The following is a 19,188-nucleotide window of genomic DNA, read 5'->3' on the forward strand; positions in this document are numbered from 1 at the left end:
ACCAGGGCATCAACGCCTTCAACCAGTTAACCAGGGCAAACAACTCCTTCACCCAGTTAACCATTGCAAACAACGCATTCAACCAGTTAACCAGGGCATCAATGCCTTCACCCAGTTAACCAGGGCAAACAGTGGCTAAGGTTTAAATATGAGGGGAAAAAACGTTGTGGTGTTGACAGCTTATCTTCTGGGCAGTCCTGCAGCTAATTTGGCTGAGGTAAGGCAAGGTGAAACAGGTTTGAAGCCAGTCAGACCGTGGGTCATGTACCATTAAAATGGTTTCGTTCAGCCCATTGAGGTGCAATTGGGTGGGGTTTGCCATCAGTGCCAGAAAGTTAATCTAGTATAGTCTTTCCTGTGATTAATAATTTCCCCAACATATAAAACGCCTTCAGCCACACCCATCTGGTAATCCAAACAGGTTGAAACATATCAGACACATACTCGCTCTCTACTTGGTGTTTGTTGTTTTGGGTTTGTCCTCAGAGCCCTCCTCCTCGCAGTCTTCATCTTCAGAGGTTTTCAATGATTCTGTGAGTAGAATTAAGATGAGTTTGAAGAGTTATCTTCATTCATATTCAAGGCGATTAAGCTTCGTCTCGGGGGTGGGGGGGGGTTCTCAGGAATTAGCATCTCAGACAAATCTGTTTAAAAGCTGATTAGAAGTGTGTTAGGAAAATAGTTCTGACTTCAGACCACTTCATTTGTCTAGACGTGGTGGAGGGGACTTTTGGTCTCCTTGGTTATAATCGCCATGGCGACGGAGGCTGCTCTCAGCCCTGGGGACCGGCCCGTTATAACCTCCCTCTGTCATCGCTGTGGCAACCTTAGACAATGCTACTATCCACGCCATGTGGGAGCAGGAATGTCATCATCAGGTTACCTTGCTTTGATAAGGAAGCAGAGGTGTGTGCGGATGTTTAGAGCCGCAACGATTAGTCGATTGACAGAAAATTTATTAATTTTATAAATCGATTAATTACAAATTAAGAAAAATTTGAAAATTATCTTGTTCCAGTTTCTTAAATGTGAATATTTTCTGGTTTCTTTAGTCTTCTATGACAGTAAACTGATTATTATTTGCATGTGACATCATGGGAATACTATGAATATACCAAAGGAAACGACTAATCGATTAGTCCAGAAAATAATCAACAGATTAATCGATAATAAAAATAAAGGTGCGTTCACACCGACCTATTAAAGTTTTTCGCTGGCATCGAGTTCACATACAAAGTCAATGCAAACGAGCGATTGAGCGTATATTCGCCCGGGAGAAAAATCGCTGGGCGTCCGAGCGACAGAGACAGAGCAATAGGGCGAAAATTCGCTCGTCGCCCGAGATGAAATATCCCAACTCGAGCGAAATTTCGCTGGCAACAGTCGCTTGCCGCTCAACGCTGATTGGCTGCCGTGTGAGTCAAGGATCACACTGGCTTGGAACAAACCGCTGGTTTATTAGTGTGGCAACAAACCGCATTGACAGGCTGACAGCTGACATGAAGTGAAGTCTGTACTACCGGTATAGATACACAAGCTTGCGTTAGGAGCACGCTGATAGGCTTAGCTTGTAAACAACTACGGTGGCTCGTAGTGGACAAACATCATGACATTGCGTTTTTCATCCTGACGTTAGCCCCCAGATGTCCGTCAATTCTTGTGCCTGTTGACGAGCGATTTAAGCACAGCGACAGAGCGATTCCAAAGGGTTGAATCGAGCGACAGGGAGAAAAATAAATATCTGGGTGTGAACACAGCTTAATCGTTAGTTGCAGCAGGCAGCCCTAGTGGATGTGTCATTTGCATGTAGTTTTGCATGTTGGTGTTTCTGTGTGCGCATGTTCAAATAGAGTACCGCAGGGATGAGGTATTTTTTCGTATAAGGGGAAAAGTGAATGGGATTTTAGTATGGGGATTTCGGTTAAATGCATGAAATAAGGTCTGTGGTTAACAAAATATTATGAAACAGCAAAGTTTGTGTTCAGCAGGATAATCTTCACCAACGAGGACCACTTTGATGACTTTTTAAGAGTTTTCTGAAAAAATGCACATTTACGCTTCAAAAGTGATAAAAGTGGTCCTCCTTGGTGAAGATGATCTTGCTGAGGTGAAATGCAAATGAACTAGAGTCATGTGATCAAATATGTCATGTCCTCTTTAAGCTATGCAATGGCGTTTCTCCCCCAAAAATGACTCTTTTTTGGGTTCATATTACCACCCAAAAATATATAAGTGTGGGCTGTTGTTGCCTAAAATACAGGGTGCATACAAGTCTTCTGTCATAAAACACAAAGTTAGGTTTGCAAACAGGGTGGCTCCGATGTAAAATTCCTTGACTTTTCAATGACTTTCCATAAACATTTGATTCCTATCTGGTTTGTTAACGGGGGTTAACAGTCGGGCGGGTCTCTGTGGAGGAAACAGCCCAAAACCATCTAATGCAATGCATGTGGAGAATGTTGCAACACACAGTACATTCTGCTGCGAGCGTTCCTCATACTCCCCGGCCTCTGATTTATCAAATTCTCTGGCTTGAGGGCCGGTTTTCTTCTGACGTGCTCAAGTCACTAGCGTCATATTCAAAAGACTAGAGGCCACGTGAGCTGTAAGCAATACAGAGCCAAAGTGAACGTCACTTCCTGCTTCAGCACTGTACCACAGATTTTCAGACGCCATTTATTTTCCCATAGACATTTTGTAAAATGCTTCTAAAAAATAGTTTTACTTGTTCAAACCAAACGGTTCCGATATATTTAGAAACAGGAGAGACCGCATAAAATTTCACTTAGACCGAAACGTAAAAAAAATTGCGGATTTAAAGAAAAAAAAATCTGTGTGTGTGTGTTGTTTTTTTTGGTCCAAGTGAAATGCTCTATGGTCTCTCCCGATTCTAAATATACCGTTTGGTTTGACCAAGGAAAACTATTTTTATAAACATTTTACGAAATGTCTATGGGAAAATAAATGGCGGATGAAAATCTCGGGTACAGTGCTGAAGCAGGAAGTGACGTTCGCTTTGGCTCTCTACACTGTCGCTGATGTGGTGCTGTAACCTGAGAAGGTAATCCTAGATAAGTGATCTTATTGTTACGAGGCATTATCAATCAGGGCCCTGGCTCGCTGATGGGAGTGGCTTCCTGGAATCGACGGCAGTGGTTAAGAGCACCGCCTCCGCACTGGCAGGTCAGCTGGGAACACCAGTGGGCGATTAGGCAAACACTCACTAACGAGAGTAATGGAGTATTGCCAATTTGTGTTTCATTCTTTTTGAAAAATGTTTGCATTCTAAGCTACTATAATGGAAACTCTAAAATGTTTCTCTAATTACGAGCTTAAAACGAGCAAATTATTTCACAAATAAAATAGCGGGTCAATTCAGTTGGGGGGTGGGTTTGCCCTGCAGTGCACTACATCTCTGTTTAGGCTTGAAGACCGGTCAAGCCTACTCTTTAAAAATAAATAAACAAAATAAAATCTGACGTCCAAAACAAGTCAGGGAAGAAACAAAATCAACAAGAATCCAAAACATCAGGGATCTTGTCCATGTTTAGGTTTGAATCCCTAAATACATTTTGTGTAATATTTGTGCAAAATGTCACTCAACAAGGGGTAGGAAAACACTGTCGAGGACCGGTTGTGAAATGCTTTCGAGGGCTGTCAAAGAATATTCTATATTCGAATATACTGTATATTCAAATATAAAATTTAAAGAATAAAATGTGAAAATTAATATTCAAATTTATTATTATTATTATTACATTTAACCAGGTAGAAAAACTGGCCAAGAGGGCAACATAAAAACATACATTGTTTGCCTGGTTATTTAAAAACATTACAAAAGTGTAGGCTACTACTGTATTAGTACTGACTGAATAAATGTAAAAAAAAAAAAAATGTTTATGTGCAATTATTATTATTTTTTTTATGTTCAAATAAATATACCAAGTAGTTATACAAGTTCTCTGGTTGTATTGGTTTGCTTTGCCACAGACGCAAAAAAAGAAAGAAAAAAGTATTTGAATATATTTGAACAAATATGTTTTGTTTGGAGGGAATATTCGAATATGATTTTGGGCCAATTTTGCCAGCCCTAATGCTTTCACAGGCTTTCTGCCAGTGAAGCCGTTGTTGGTGTTCTTGTCTAAATCTGCAGCATATTGTCACTTCAAACGGGGGATTTTCTCTCTTCATCTGCACACACAGACACTCGCCTGGCTCTTCATCACGCCTGCTGCTGCTGCACAAACACAGGAAGTCTGCCTCCATCACGGAGGAGACCAAACAGGAAGTAGATCCAGAAATAGCTGGCCACAGTTAAGAAGAATACCCCTCTTTCTCACACAAATCTCTCATTTCACTCCTCTCTCTCTCAAAGACAAAGACACACACACACACACAAACACACACACACACACACACACACACACACAGCTTGGCATTTCAAACAAGTGTTCCAATTTCACACTTCCACTTCCAAGAAATTGATGGGGTGTTGGTCGACTCGCAGAAGTAACGGATTTCATGAATCACAAAGTATCTGATCCGTGAATCCCGACTGCAGGCCTCGAACACAACCAGTAACATATGGATGATGACACAGAGTTGACCAAAAATAACATGGAAGAAGAGAGATGATCCTGGAACAAAAAAACTGGAAGAAAAGGAGGGGGAAAGGGAGGAGGACAGGAATATCGTATGCCGGCCTAATTATAGTCAGAGTACCAGGCGCCTGGGGAAGACTCCAGCGCCATAGCAACCTCGAACGCCCAGGAAGGTGTGTGTGGAGACATGAGCCGTTTTCCCACATGCGCTCTGTACCGCTAAATGACCGGAACGTGGTCTAATGCCTGCATGTGTAAAAGTTGTTGTTCCGGTATAAGCGCGACCCCGTCATCGCGGACATTTCACCAGTTTCGAGCCAGTCAGAAGAGCGGTATGCGCGATAACGGACACAAGTGTAGAACGGGTCCAGTCATTTCCCGCGACACCGGTCCTTCTCTCATGGGCGAGGTGTACACACGTTGCTTAATGTTCCAGCGGGCATAATCTAATCATTCGCGCACATTAAAGCAAGCTGGCGAAATGATCTTGTGATAATAAGAGCGGTATGTCAGCTTCATGTGTGGGCGTGCTGATTTCCCCCCCTCTCCTCTCTGCTGCCTGCTCGCTCTCTGGCCACAGTCCTTCAGTCACAGCCCGACAGGGACACAGACGAAGCAAATGCACGAAGCGAAATGTGGAAGTATTTTGCTTACGTTGCCGACAGCGAAGGCAAGCCCGGACACATCAAACGAAGCCAGTCTGTAAAAAGTGCTTCAACGCGACGCAGGTGAACGGATAAACAAGCAAACTTAGCCTATTTCATCATCGGAGTTTTGCCGACACGTCACTCCCCACCCGCTCTGCAGTGCCGCCCCGCCCCCCAACATACAGGCAATTTCGCTGCTATATTCCCACATGCGAGAGCCCAGGTGTGAAGGGAAATGTCCGATATTGACTTACAGGTAATTTTCCGGTACGCATGTGGGAAAACGGCTATGGGGAGAGAGAGAGAGAAACCAGAGGATGACGAGATGACATCACTTCTAATCAGTGGAATATGACTTTGGAAAACAAGGACCCCCTGGGGGGTTTCTTCAGGTGTGTGTATGTGTGTGTGTGTGGGGGGGGGGGGGGGGGGGAGTGGGCACTTGGAGTGGGCACTTGGGGATGAGAACGTGGGGCGAGCGCATCATTAAGTGGAAATTTGCAGAGAAGATTCCTCATCTTCAGGAGAATGAGACAGCGAGCTCACGTGCATTTGAGCAAAGTGGTTTCTTGGTGACCATCCGTTCTGTATTGAAAACATGCCTCTACTGGAAACCAGAGACATTAAGACTAATGGAGGTGGTTCAAGAAAGTTTTTTCCGTTCATTTGTGGCGAGGACATTTTGGAAAAGTTCGGGTCCTGGTTTGATATGGAAAGAGATTTGTAGCAATTTGAATGTCATGCCCATAGTACCGCTGGATCTAAAAAAAAGGAATTTGTCAATATATTTTTTATCGACCAGTTCATTAATCGACTAATTGTTACAGACAATCATACACACACAGACACACACTGTTGTGCCTGTCTGACCAAAACCATGATTAAGGCTCGATTGTATTGGCCTTAGCCCGATTATCACAGCCTGGGTCATGTTTCAATGTGAAGGTCACACACACACACACACACACACACACACACACACACTCACACACACAGACACACACACACACACACATCACAGGGCATATCAGTCACAGCGTCACCTTGACCGTGTCCGTGATGCGGGGGATTTATGACGAAGATGTGACTGTAACGATGTGCGGCACCGATGCCATGACAACGGCCGCCGGAGCATTCTGTCAGACGGACACGAGCCTTTGTGTGTACTATAGATACTGTGTGTATGTGCATGCGCGTGTGTGTGTGTGTGTGTGCGTGCGTGTTCGTGTGTCTTCCTCGCTGATGAAATGCACACTGGATGTAATCCATAGTGATGTGGAGTAATAGCGCCGGTGCTGTGCGGCTGGTTTCTGCTCTTATACTATTGAGATTGTGCCCACAGTGCTGAGTCAGCAGCACGGCAGCAGGGAGATGGAAGCTGCACTGCTGATATGCACAGATAGGAAAAGGCTTCTATGCTGATGAATGGAGCGCTGCTACCAAGTGCAGCTTTCTTCAGACTGGGGGGGGAAGGGCCGGGCGAGGGAGCGTGTCAAGTTCCCTCAAGTCTGTGGTCATTTATCAAGACTACTTCCTCCTTCCATTAAAGCTACGATGACTTATTGATTCGGAGACATGGTAAAGCCTCACCTCAATATATGGCATCCATCCTATTCTGTTCACCTCATGTAGAAGAGACCGTCTGGCTTTGAGAGACTAACAGGAAGTGTCAATACAATCGGAGGTTCCGATTGTATTGACACTTCCTGTGACGCATACACCTAGTCTGACTCATAATGTGAGTCAACTGTAGGTCTGACCAGGTGAGTCAGACTAGTTAGAGCAGGTGAAACAGCCAGCGTTTTGAACAGGAAATCGTGATACAATGGGTCAAGTGGGCGGGGCTACATAAGGTGAATAATGCCATTGTACGTGCGATCGCGCTGAATCTTTCAGGAAGTGTACAGAGCAGCCCTGAGGGTGACCTAACGGTAATTAATTAGGGCTTGACTAAATGGGCCAAATGGCTAATCAGTGGCCAAAACGAGGGAACACAGGTTCAGCACCATGGAGAGCTCCATTCGTTAGCTACTGACGCAGCGCACCTGAGTGGAGGAGCACCGTTGAGCTGAGTTGGAATCAGCCAGAGAAGTGGACTGTGAAAACCCTCTCCGTTAACTCCCGCAGGAGTTAAGGGCGCTCACACTGTATACGTTCATGTATTTGCAAAAGGCTGCGTTCAGCTCACGCATTCACCAAAATATGAGTTTGTTCAATGGACTGTGCTCTTTTAGCGCATTCATGCACGACACTGGCATTTATACTGTGTCCTGACAGTGGAGACACCACTTCAGCTTATACAAAGATGCCCATTATGACTTCAGCTCGCCTCAACAAAATGTCAAACACAAAGCCACCTATTACGACTGGCCTGACACTGCTCATCTCTTTATAATAAGCATGAGCGGGTGGCAGCGCAGGGCCTGAAGGTCAGTCCATCAGTCTTGTGTCCAGAATGTTGCCGTTTGGATCCTCCTCAGACTCGCTGGGGAAACCTAACGTTGCGAGGCAGCTGGAGAAGATCCATCTTGCCACGCTCCAATCTAGACCAATCAGCGTCCGAGGGAAGGAGGGGGGCGGTTCTAAGCGGTTGACGTTAGCCCCCCGCCGTCAATCACGGGCCGTGAGAGAAGGTGATAGACAGATTGTTCATCCAATCACGTGGCAAGTATCGGCCCCCGTTTAAGCGGTTTCCAAGACCGGGTTCTGCGAAAACAAACCATCTGGCAGCGTCAGGTTAGGGAAAATCTCCCTCTACAATAAATGAGGTTGAAGTGCCATTGAGCAATTACTGTCCTACATTACATTACATTACATTGCAAGACTGCAGTTGCACTGGGCAGCTCGGAGCAGGGTGAGAAACATCTCCTCCAGACCTTCACTGTAAAAAACAGTTAACTGAGGGTTATAAATATATGAGCCTTGGTGAGGAGCGGGGCTGCAGCTTCTCACACTTATTCTGCTGCTATTAGACGCTTGTTGGACTGAATCTAATCTCCTGGCATCTGTCCACGTTGCCTCATTCAGAGGCCAGGCTGCGGCACATTCAGAGGCCAGGCTGCGGCACATAGAGCAGGCTTTGAGCTAGGGTTGGCACGATGGACGATGGCATCGACCATCGTCGATGGGCCGACCTCCATCGACCTCTGAGCCTCCTATATCGGACCATCCTAATTAATTACCCATTTGAAATAAAAAATTTGCAGATTTAATCATGAAAAAGGCCAACTCCACTCTGCCGCGACGCGCGGGGGCCACGCGGGCGGTGTTAAACAAGCACACCCTGTGCCCAGTTCAGGGGAGCGGTAGAGCGGAGGGGAGGAGGAGGAGGAGGAGTAGAGGTCAGTTGTGTTGTTGTGAAAATGCTAAGACAAAGCAGAAACTTCCCGTTCTTTCCTGCTTTCAACCCAATGTGAGTAATGTTACAAGTCTTCAACTGTGAATTCAACTCATCCATTACATACATACAGGCTGCTGCTGTGTTTCAATCTCTCCTTAACGTAATGTTCAGTTCAAAACCGAGCCCACACAAATCTAACGCTATCCGCCAGAAATTCTGTCCGTTTTCTGCCAGCTAGTTAAATTCAACAACACACACGTTGGTCAGGATCTGTAACGTTAACGTTATTTGTTTTGCACCTTTCAATATTGCTGGTAGTGATAGCCTACCGCTTCAGTCGCCTGCCTCTGCTGTAGTAGCCTAGTATCCGAGCCCGCTGCGTGTCTCTCATGCAGAGCTCAGCTGTCCTGCAGCGCAGCCAAACACTATGGCAGCGACTTCATAAATCATTAATTAAATCCCCCCGGCAGAGAATAAGGCACAGCTATAAGTTAATGAACAGTTTATGTCAGTTACATCATAGGGCTGGGCGATATGACTTCAAACTTTTACCTCAATTACAATTAATTTAACACTTATTATGCTTTTTTTTTACAGTGCCCTCATAGTTCTCTGACCAGGCTGTACTGTAGGCCTACTGTCTGTATGGCTTTGAGTGAATGCCTGAACGCAGACTAACATTATTGGCCGGGGCGGAGTGCAACAGTATTGTTTTTAGGGGACACTGCAGTTCATGAACGCACACACTGGGGAAACCATTGACCAAACTGACAATAATTAATTGAATTAATTGAAGTGAGCGAGATTAAGTCGGTTAGAGGTGCTCAATGTCAGTTTCGATACGTTTTCGGTTAATTGCCCGGCGCTACTTACATCGTTCAAAGGTCAACTGGGTGACTGGAAATACCTATGTGTCATCTGAGGTTTCGTTAAGTGCATGAAGAAGAGCAGAGAGGGGGCGGGGCCTGTTCCAGGGCGACCCTCACCATGACAACAGAAACAACGGCATAAAAGGTCAGGAATGCCTTTCTACAGGACAGAGAGAGAGAGATAGAGAGAGACAGAGACACAGAGAGAGAGAGAGATAGAGAGAGACAGAGACACAGAGAGAGAGAGAGAGAGAGAGATAGAGAGAGACAGAGACACAGAGAGAGAGAGATAGATAGAGATAGAGAGAGACAGAGACACAGAGAGAGAGAGAGAGAGAGAGAGACAAAGAGAGACAGAGACAGAGAGAGAGAGAGATAGAGAGAGACAGAGACACAGAGAGAGAGAGAGAGACAGAGACACAGAGAGAGAGAGATAGGCGTCCAGGGGGAACAGGAAGGGGAAGCGGCTCCCCCAGCATTGTTGTTGTTGTTGTTGTTGTTGACATGACCAAGACAAAGAATGTTCTCCATTTGAACAAGAAACTCTCACTCATATCCATCGCTTAGGCAGAGAAGGGTTAAGAAAGAAAGCAAGAGAGCGAGCGAGAGAGAGGGGGAGAAGGACAGAGTAAGAGAAAAAGAACAGTCGGAGACAAACTGCATTCATCTGTCACAATGAGGACAGCCATCCCTGACACATCACAACCTCCACGCTTTACTGAGATGAAGGGAGAGAGAGAGAGACACACACACACACACACACACAGACACAGACACAGACACAGACACAGACACACACAGAGATACAGACAGAGAGAGACAACGAGACAGACAGTCATACAGAGAGAGAGACAGAGAGACAGACAGAGAGAGAGACACACACACACACACACACAGAGACACAGAGATACAGACAGAGAGACAGAGAGAGACAATGAGACAGACAGACAGACAGAGAGAGACAGAGCGAGAGACACACACACACAGACAGACAGACAGACAGAGAGACAGACAGACAGAGAGAGACACACACACACACACACACACACACACACACACAGAGAGAGAGAGATAGAGACAGACAGACAGAGAGAGAGAGAGACAGAGAGAGAGACAGAGAGACAGACAGAGAGAGAGACACACACACACACACACACACAGAGAGAGAGAGACAGACAGAGAGAGAGAGAGGCCTTCCTGCAGCAGGTCAGAGCAGCAGACTCGTCATACCAGGAAAAACATGTGATGAACTGATGAAACTCTGTTTAGGTGAAGAACGACAATTGACACAATATGTAACACTCTGCCATGACATTAGAGGGAAAAACAATGAATTAATATGATCTGTTGAAATGTGACTACTGTATGTATTGTAACTGTAATCAATTGTATTTTATTCATGTTATTTTGTTTGATCAATTCTTTATGCTTTGGCAATATTGTACTTGAGACATTCATGCCAATAAAGCTAATTTGAATTTGAGAGAGAGACAGACAGACAGACAGAGACACAGACAGACAGACATAGAGACAGACAGAGAGACAGACAGACAGACAGACAGAGACACAGACAGACAGACAAACAGACAGACAGACATAGAGACAGAGAGAGAGACAGAGCGACAGACAGAGAGAGACAGAGAGAGAGATAGACAGACAGACAGACAGACAGACAGACAGACAGACACAGACAGACATAGAGACAGAGAGAGAGAGCGAGAGAGACAGACAGGCAGACAGACAGAGAGAGAGACAGAGAGAGAGACACACAGAGGGGAGAGAGAGAGAGAGAGAGAGAGAGAGAGAGAGAGAGAGAGAGAGAGAGAGAGAGACACAACAAATTAAGATCAATGAGCAGGCTGAGGGGTGGGGCTTGGAAAAACACTTCAAACTCAAAAACAGCTGTGATGCACCTTGCATTTCCGGGCCCCATTTGGACATTTGGTTCTTATTTCCATGGAGAACTGGACAAATGCAGACAATATGATGTCACAGAGAATATATTTGCAGAGGAGCGACGATGAGGTTTGAAAGCAGAAAATGTTGAATCTATGGAAAACATCAAGGGCAAATGTTTCTAAGCAATCGATTTAACAGCCACACAGGGAGCAGTCCATGACAGAAGAGGCAGAGAGCGATTTCTCCACTCGTAGCCCATAGAGCAGAATCAGGGTTTCCACTCTGTTGTAATGACAGATTTCAAGCACTTTCCAAGGAGAAATAATTTCAAAGTTACGGGCCAATAATTCACAGAGATGCTGCTCACATACAGTGAGTCTCCTAAGTCCTCTCATGCCAATTTGTTCCCAGTCATGCGGACACATCAGAATGAATCATTAAAGGAACACTCCGCCCATTTTCAACCAGCTTTGTATCATTAGAACATCAGTAGCATATCAGAAAACTGTAAACGGTTTTGAAGTCTGTCATTTAATTTGACAGTTATTGAGTGTTAAAGTGTGGACCAGTGACATCACTGGTCCACACTAACTCAAATTAATAACTCAATAACTCAAATCAACTCTCAATAACTGTCAAACTATTCATCATTCATCTAGTTCGACAGTTATTGAGAGTTGATTTGAGTTAATGGGTTATTAATTTGAGTTAGTGTGGACCAGCTAGTCCACACTTTAACACTCAATAACTGTCAAATTAAATGACAGACTTCAAAACAGTTTACAGTTTTCTGATATACTACTGATGTTCTAATGATACAAAGCTGGTTGAAAATGGGCAGAGTGTTCCTTTAACACTTAACTTCAACTCAAAGCAATCTTGACCAGCAATGACACAGCTGCACCAGCCTGATATTCAGACTGAACCGTCAACTCGTAAACTCATTTCCCTCTTCTAGATTGAGATGGACTTCTATGAGGGGAGGGGCTTCGATTTTCCCTAACCAATCACTAGAGACCAAGGTATCCACTTGAATGACACCTCATAGACTTGGGCTGGGCGATATGATGATATATTTCATCTGAACGATAGGAAATGTATTTCGTCTGATATGATGCTCTATCGTTTATATCGTTGTGTTGCAAATCTCACTCTTTACGGCAATATTGTCCGTCATTTGGATGACGCTGTGCTTTCTTCATTCCGTTTTCTTTTTTACTCACGTCGTCCACAGTCCACACACGCACCAGACTGTGTCAACAAGCCCCTTGCGTCCCTTTATAAGTGGCACAAATCAGCCGGTGAGTAGGCTAAAGAGCAGGGAGATGTTACCTCCACTGCGTCCGCCTAGCCTACCCAGGCATTTGCGCTGTGTTAAGTCCGCGTTTGATCCATATTTGCGTGTGTCCTCCTAACGTTAAACCTGGCAAAACATCTCCTCCCATCCTCTCATCATCCCAAGGAAATCCATTGAGGAGCCGACAACAAAACGTCTATCGTTAGCTTTATCTTATAGCTTTCCCTGGGTTTGAGTTGTGTTGGATAACCGTGAAATCCCGGAGTGGCGTACTTTTGTTGAGTGAACTGAACTGGTAACATAGCTAGGGGGTGTTGATAGATAGATTCATAGCTTGCTTGTTATGTCCAAGTCACGTTTTTCATCAGTGGTAAAATTTGTTTTGACAATCCGTTGCTCGTTGATATAATTGTTTTACAACTACCAAATTTAGTAACAAAAGCAGAGATAGGCTGTGTCTGTTTCTGTTTGAAAAACTGAAATGACCAACGTCTGAGCTGCCTGGGAGGCACACAGTTGATGACAACACGTGACAACAGCGTTAGCAACAGCGTTAGTCCCACCCATGGCGCTGATTGGCTAATCGTTAAGTCACCCTCGGCGCTCATTGGCTCGGATGTATTTTTCGCCGGAGAAAACGCATTTTGCATGTGACGATGCCAGACCAAGAACAGCCAACTCCACAACGCTGTGGAGTGGGCGGGACTTGGAAGGTCTGGAGCCAGGCTAACACAGCACAGCACAGAGAGTGACACTGTAGATGGGAAGAAAGTGCATCAAGCTTGGCCCAGCAATTTTGAGATGACGGAGCACAAGAGGGTCAAACTCGGAAATTGTAAATCCGAGCACTTATAGGTACCTGATTTTTTATCTTTTAAATTCAAGCACTTTCCAGACCAGTGGCAACCCTGAGAATGCAATGAAGCCACAAGACATGTTGCGTTTTGAGCAATGGATGCGAGTCTCGGTTTTCCTTGACTACAGAAATGCCACTATCTCTCTCGCCACCTACACATCTGACCCACAGCTGAGAGGAGAATGTTCAGGCCTGTTACTCTGAAGGTTGTTCAAAGGCACTCTGGGAAATGTAGGAAATCACTAAAGTAGAAGTAGACGAGGCAGGTTGAGGGAGAGTGGGCACGCCAAAAAGTAACTTAATCACAAGATAGCCTAACTCCTGGAATGTAGGGGGTCATCCCTATGTTCCCCGGGTCCTATGTTCCCCGGGTCCTATGTTCCCCGTTTTTGTGGGACCGGGGAACATAGAACCCTTTCTATGAACTTAGGTTTAGGCGTGGGGGTGGGAGAGGTTAGGTTTTGGGTTAGGGTCTGGGGGAGGTTAGGTTTAGGCATGGGGGGAGGTTAGGTTTGGCGTGGGGGCTGGGAGAGGTTAGTGAAAAACGGGGAATATAGAACCCGGGGAACATAGAACCCAGGGAACATAGACATGATCCCGAATGTAGTAGGGATGTGTACGACTAGTTGGTTAGACGTTTAAACGTCCGCTACCCTTGGCACCAAAAGACGGCACCAAAAATACTAGTCGGTTAAACTAATAATTAAATTATGTGAATATTAATAAACAATGCTGACGGTAACTGTTGCCTCTTTACGCAGCCACCAGCCGCTACGGTAGCCCCCCTCCCCCTAATGCCCGGATGTAAACAAACCAGCATGTTAGTGTGAGTGGACCATTAGCTGTAACGTTAGTAGGCAAAGGAGCATCAGGGAGATGACATCTCGTAGAACCAGTGCAGTTTGGCAGTATTTTCATTTTGATCCAGTAAATGAAAATAAGCTTGTATGTGGACTGTGTCAGATGAAACTGGCATATGAACCACTCGACCGAGGCAACAACCACAGTCAGCACAGGCATGTGGAAGCAAGGAGCGCAGGGCCTGATAGCTAGCACTGCTTAGCCACACAAGATAACGCCGCTCATATATGGCAATGAATGACTGCGCAAGATGCTTCCACTCAACCTTGTTGAAGGCAAAGGCTTCCGAACGTTCAATGGACTGGTGAGCTGCCATGCTTTCTGATGTGCAATGTTCATCATAAACAGCGCAAGTGTCACACACAATTTGGATATTGACGAACACAATTAGCGGTTTCAGATGCCTTCTTAAATAGCCTATATGCAATATTTGTTAACCTTACATTTTAACCTTATTAGATTAAATTGCGCTCAGTTTTGGCTGTTTTGTGAGTACTTACTTATAGACTAGCCGACTAGTCTAAAGAAAGATTATAGACTGGTGGTCAGGTGAAGTAGTCACAGCGTGCATCCCTAGAATGCAGTGAGCATCATATCATCATCTAAGCAAGATCATCGTAGGGTGGATGTTCTCCTTTAACGAAGAAGAGGAGCTGCAGCACAGAAGGTGCCAGGGAGAAACCGTGGCAGTGCCAACAGGCATAATGGCATTAATGCACACTAACAAGGGGAGAGGGCTGGTCCGCCCCAGGCTGAAAGACTGCAGTATGCACACACAGTCACAGTCACACACACACACACACACACACACACACACACACACACACACACACACACACACACACACACACAGTCACACACACACACACACACACACGTCCAACAGCCGTTTCCCAAGGATGGAAAACACACAAAGGCTGGCATCCAAGTCCTAGCCTAGGTAAACCCAGCCCCCACGTGACCTGCTCTCTCAGTTCCCAGTCACTAGCCTTGTGACTGTAAGCAGGGTGAGCCTGAGAGCAGGTCACTGGGGGCTGGGTTTACCCAGGCTATCCAAGTCCCACGCTCCCACTGTACGGCCTGCGTGTAGAGGGTGGGCCCGCCAGGTGAAACAGCCTCCCAATGCGGTGTACTGAGAGGTCATAGGTCAGAGGTCAGGGCGAGCTCTATGGGCTCTGTGTGTGTGCATGGGGCAAGCATGAGGCTATAGGCTAATCTGAAAGATAATAGACGAGGTGGAAATGCTGACATTTCAAATCGGACTCAAATGTATTCCCAATTGAGGCTTAATGTTACTTTGTATTATTCCTGACATTTCCAACACTTATTTGTATCACACTTCAGTGCTTCTGCCTTTGAGGTCAAAAACGCAAATGAATAACTTAAAGGGTAAAGAGTGAAGACAGTCTTGGCTAACATATTTAGGCAATAGATTATTAACAAAGCAAACACTACCCTAGTCTATGAGTAGGCCAAACTATTCATTCCAAGTAATTCATAGACTCTTTTTACAGCAGCCATTTTGTGTCTCAAGGCAGGGTTAACACCAATGACATGTAACCAATGACATTAATAATGGTTTTGCAACTATCCATTACATTTAGGTGTTCCAGTGCCGGGACCCTCAAAGTTATTGGTTACACCTGTGTTTACCCTGCCTTGAGACACAAAATGCCTCCTGTGAAAATTGTCTATTTATATACAACATTCATTCTTATGTAGCCCCGCCCACTTTGACCCATTGTGTCACAACTTCCTGTTCAAAACGCCGGCTGTTTTACCTGCTCAAACTAGCCGGACTCACCTGGTCAGACTAGGTTTATGAGCCACGGGGAAGTGTAAACACAATTAGAACTTCCGATTGTGTTTACACTTCCCGTTAGTCTTTCAAGCCAGGCCGTCTCTTCTACATACGGTGAATACAATGTGCAAGGAAAAAAATCAAAGTCAGTTGACACCACACCGCCTGATAATAAAGAAGAGAACTTGAGAAAAGCTGGCCAGGAATGCACAACAATGCACAAAAGAGCTCTAAACTGAGTAATGGCCATTGTTTGGTGCTAGTATCGACCGTCTACAAATAACACCTTTGTCATGTATCTGGGGCGATAAATGTTACAAGCACAGACCACAGATCCCACAGGCGGAATTAAAAGGCTGCGCCTCGACCACAATTGCTGGTCTTATCTGCAACAATGTAGCTACCGGTGGTTACAGGAAGGTGTAATTTTTCTCACAACAAAGCCACACACTGCAAAAAGTGTCCACAAGCCATATCCAGTCTTAAAATCTATTTCTTTCTTAAAACCAGCGAACAATTATGCCAATGGGGTGAGATAAGTCCACTTGTTTCCAATTACCAGCCCCCCCCCACCCCACCCCCTCATAATTGTCTTGAATCAAAGCTGAAAAGGGGCAAATCACTTCATGACACTGGATTCAAAACAATGATGACTTAAACTATATATTCAGTGAGAAATTGTGTTTGTACACAAACAAACAAACAATAAATTAATAAATTAATTAAGTAATTAATTAATTAACTACGGTAATTCATTAATTAATTAATGATCCGTTAAGGTGGATATTTTTTGCAGTGCACATTCACAACGACATTCTTGGCAAGGACGCCTGAAAAATGGATGAGCAGTGATTATGTGAACCCAGGGTCCAAAAGGCTTCACGTTTCATGTACGGAGGTGATGGAAGAAAAACATCTGATCTTCCCGAAGGAGCGTGTGAGGGAATAAATCACATCACACACGCACATACACACACACACACACACACACACACACACACACACACACACACACAGCGCGGTGGACTGTAGAGACAGGAGCCTGTTGAAAGGAAGGCAGAGATCTGACTCCTGTTGGCTTCCCAGGCAGTTTCCCGACCCTCGATAATGCTGCAGTGCACCGCCGCCATCTTACTTCTCTATCCTCTACCACACATCACACTGAAATATGCCAGACAGCGTTAATAATCTGTCTTTCCCACGGATATTGTCATCTTCACGGGTGAATTACCCTCGTTTAAAAACGGAATAGTCGTATTATGCTTTGTCGTGGCGCAACGGGAATCTCCAATACACTTCTTTTCATTCCAAAACACGCCCACTGCCTTAAAAGCCCTCGGGACAATAACGTTACAATATTTAGTCAAACAAAATCTCAGTTTGTTCAAATAAACAACAAAATAGCTTGTCACAATCACCGCGTTCAATGATGTAACACTGTTTGCACATTTCTGGCCGGGAGGGGGGGTGTCATTTCTTGACAAAACGAACTTGTTTATTATTCTTCCATTTTAAATCAGTCAAAAGAATGATGGTTATTGATTTGACAGAAACAGAATAGGGATTCGTGCCCCCAACACAACGTCAAATAGTCTATTAGCTGGATACTTTGTATGAGAAAAGGCACGGAGCATCTCACTGGCAACACGGGGAACGTTATTTAAATCAGAAAAAACAGATAACGTAATTATATATAACGTTAGCCTGTGCGTCTGGGGAGGTCGCGTTAAACGACAAAGGCAAAATACTTCAAAGTCTCGCTGGTTTCATCGGGTTACTATTAAACCCATGCATAGTTATCGCCCTGGTTTAGAAACATCCAACTCTATGCTATACAACCAGTGTCAAGCAAGCCAGGTTAACCAACAAGACTTCCGCTAACAACCTTCAACATGAAGCCATTTAAGTGAAACAGCTCACGTTTTAAGCGTTGGCATATCAAATAACAGAGAGCTGTACAGCTTGAGTTTCACTCTCTAATAAATGTAACGATTGCAAAACATTATTTAATACACTTTATGTTAGTCTGCACAGCCCAAAACACTTACCCCCCCCCCCCCCCCCATTTCCCTCAAACGTGCCACAATCAAGCTTTAAATCTGAAGGCCCAACTTCCGGTCTGGTCCTAGCTAGCTCCAGCTAGCTTGACGCAGTTAACGGTGTACACACATTCTCCACATTCTCGTCCAAAACACGGGCTTTGTCTTACCTCCACAGCCAGAGCCTGTGCCACTACAGCCAGCAGCAGTAAAGCCACTCGTTCCCCCATGTCGCTCAGCTGTCACGACGCGTCCTGAACGCCTACACGGTGTAAACGTGAACGTTTCTCCGGGTGAAAAGTGTGCGTGTGTGTGTGCTCGGTGTGTGACTCCCGTTGTCTGATGCTGGTGAAGGAAGGCTGCACAGCTGCTGAGCGAGCACAGATCACCTGACCACAGCCAGCACACAATGCGATTAGGGGTGGATGGGGAGGAGACACAGGCACACACAGTCTAGTGGTGTCTCTCTCTCTCTCTCTCTCTCTCTCTCTCTCTCTCTCTCTCTCTCTCTCTCTCTCTCTCTCTCTCTCTCTCTCTCTCTCTCTCTCTCTCTCTCTCTCTCTCTCTCTCTCTCTCTCTTCAATTCAAATGGCTTTATTGGCATGATAAGGTGCATCTTACATTGCCAAAACATACATTAGCAACACTTAGCAATTACAAAGAATCAAAAACAGAAAACACTACATTTTGTATTTGTATTTTGGCGCTGTGAGATGTGTGTTTTGGCAGATTTTAACAGCTGTACCATTAGCCTCCATTGTATGGTGCTAATAATGACTAACTTCACGACTAGCTCACTGTAAACTGAGCGGACAGTGCGGTAAGGCATGGTGTATCTATGTGTGTGTGTGTGTGTGTGGGGGGGGTGGCAAATCAGCTAAACTTCCAAGTATCCCTTTAAATGTTTTATTACAGAAAGTCTATGACCAAAATAGTCATACATTCTGTCATTGTGTTACTTATGGTTGGAATGCTAAT

At 45.0% G+C, this 19,188-nt stretch overlaps 1 protein-coding gene across 1 annotated transcript in view; it reads right to left on the reverse strand.

The window, feature by feature from the left end:
* appa (amyloid beta (A4) precursor protein a) overlaps positions 1-18,541 on the reverse strand; it is an 82,605-nt gene extending 64,064 nt beyond the window's left edge. The window contains exon 1 of the mRNA XM_083633957.1: positions 18,381-18,541. Within this exon, the coding sequence (XP_083490083.1) occupies positions 18,381-18,440 (60 nt within the window). The 5' untranslated portion in view covers positions 18,441-18,541. The remainder of the gene's footprint in view (positions 1-18,380) is intronic.
* Positions 18,542-19,188: the final 647 nt, after the last annotated feature.

This window comes from Poromitra crassiceps (assembly GCF_964638095.1).
Source record: "Poromitra crassiceps genome assembly, chromosome: 3".
NCBI classification, from domain to species: Eukaryota; Metazoa; Chordata; class Actinopteri; order Beryciformes; family Melamphaidae; genus Poromitra; species Poromitra crassiceps.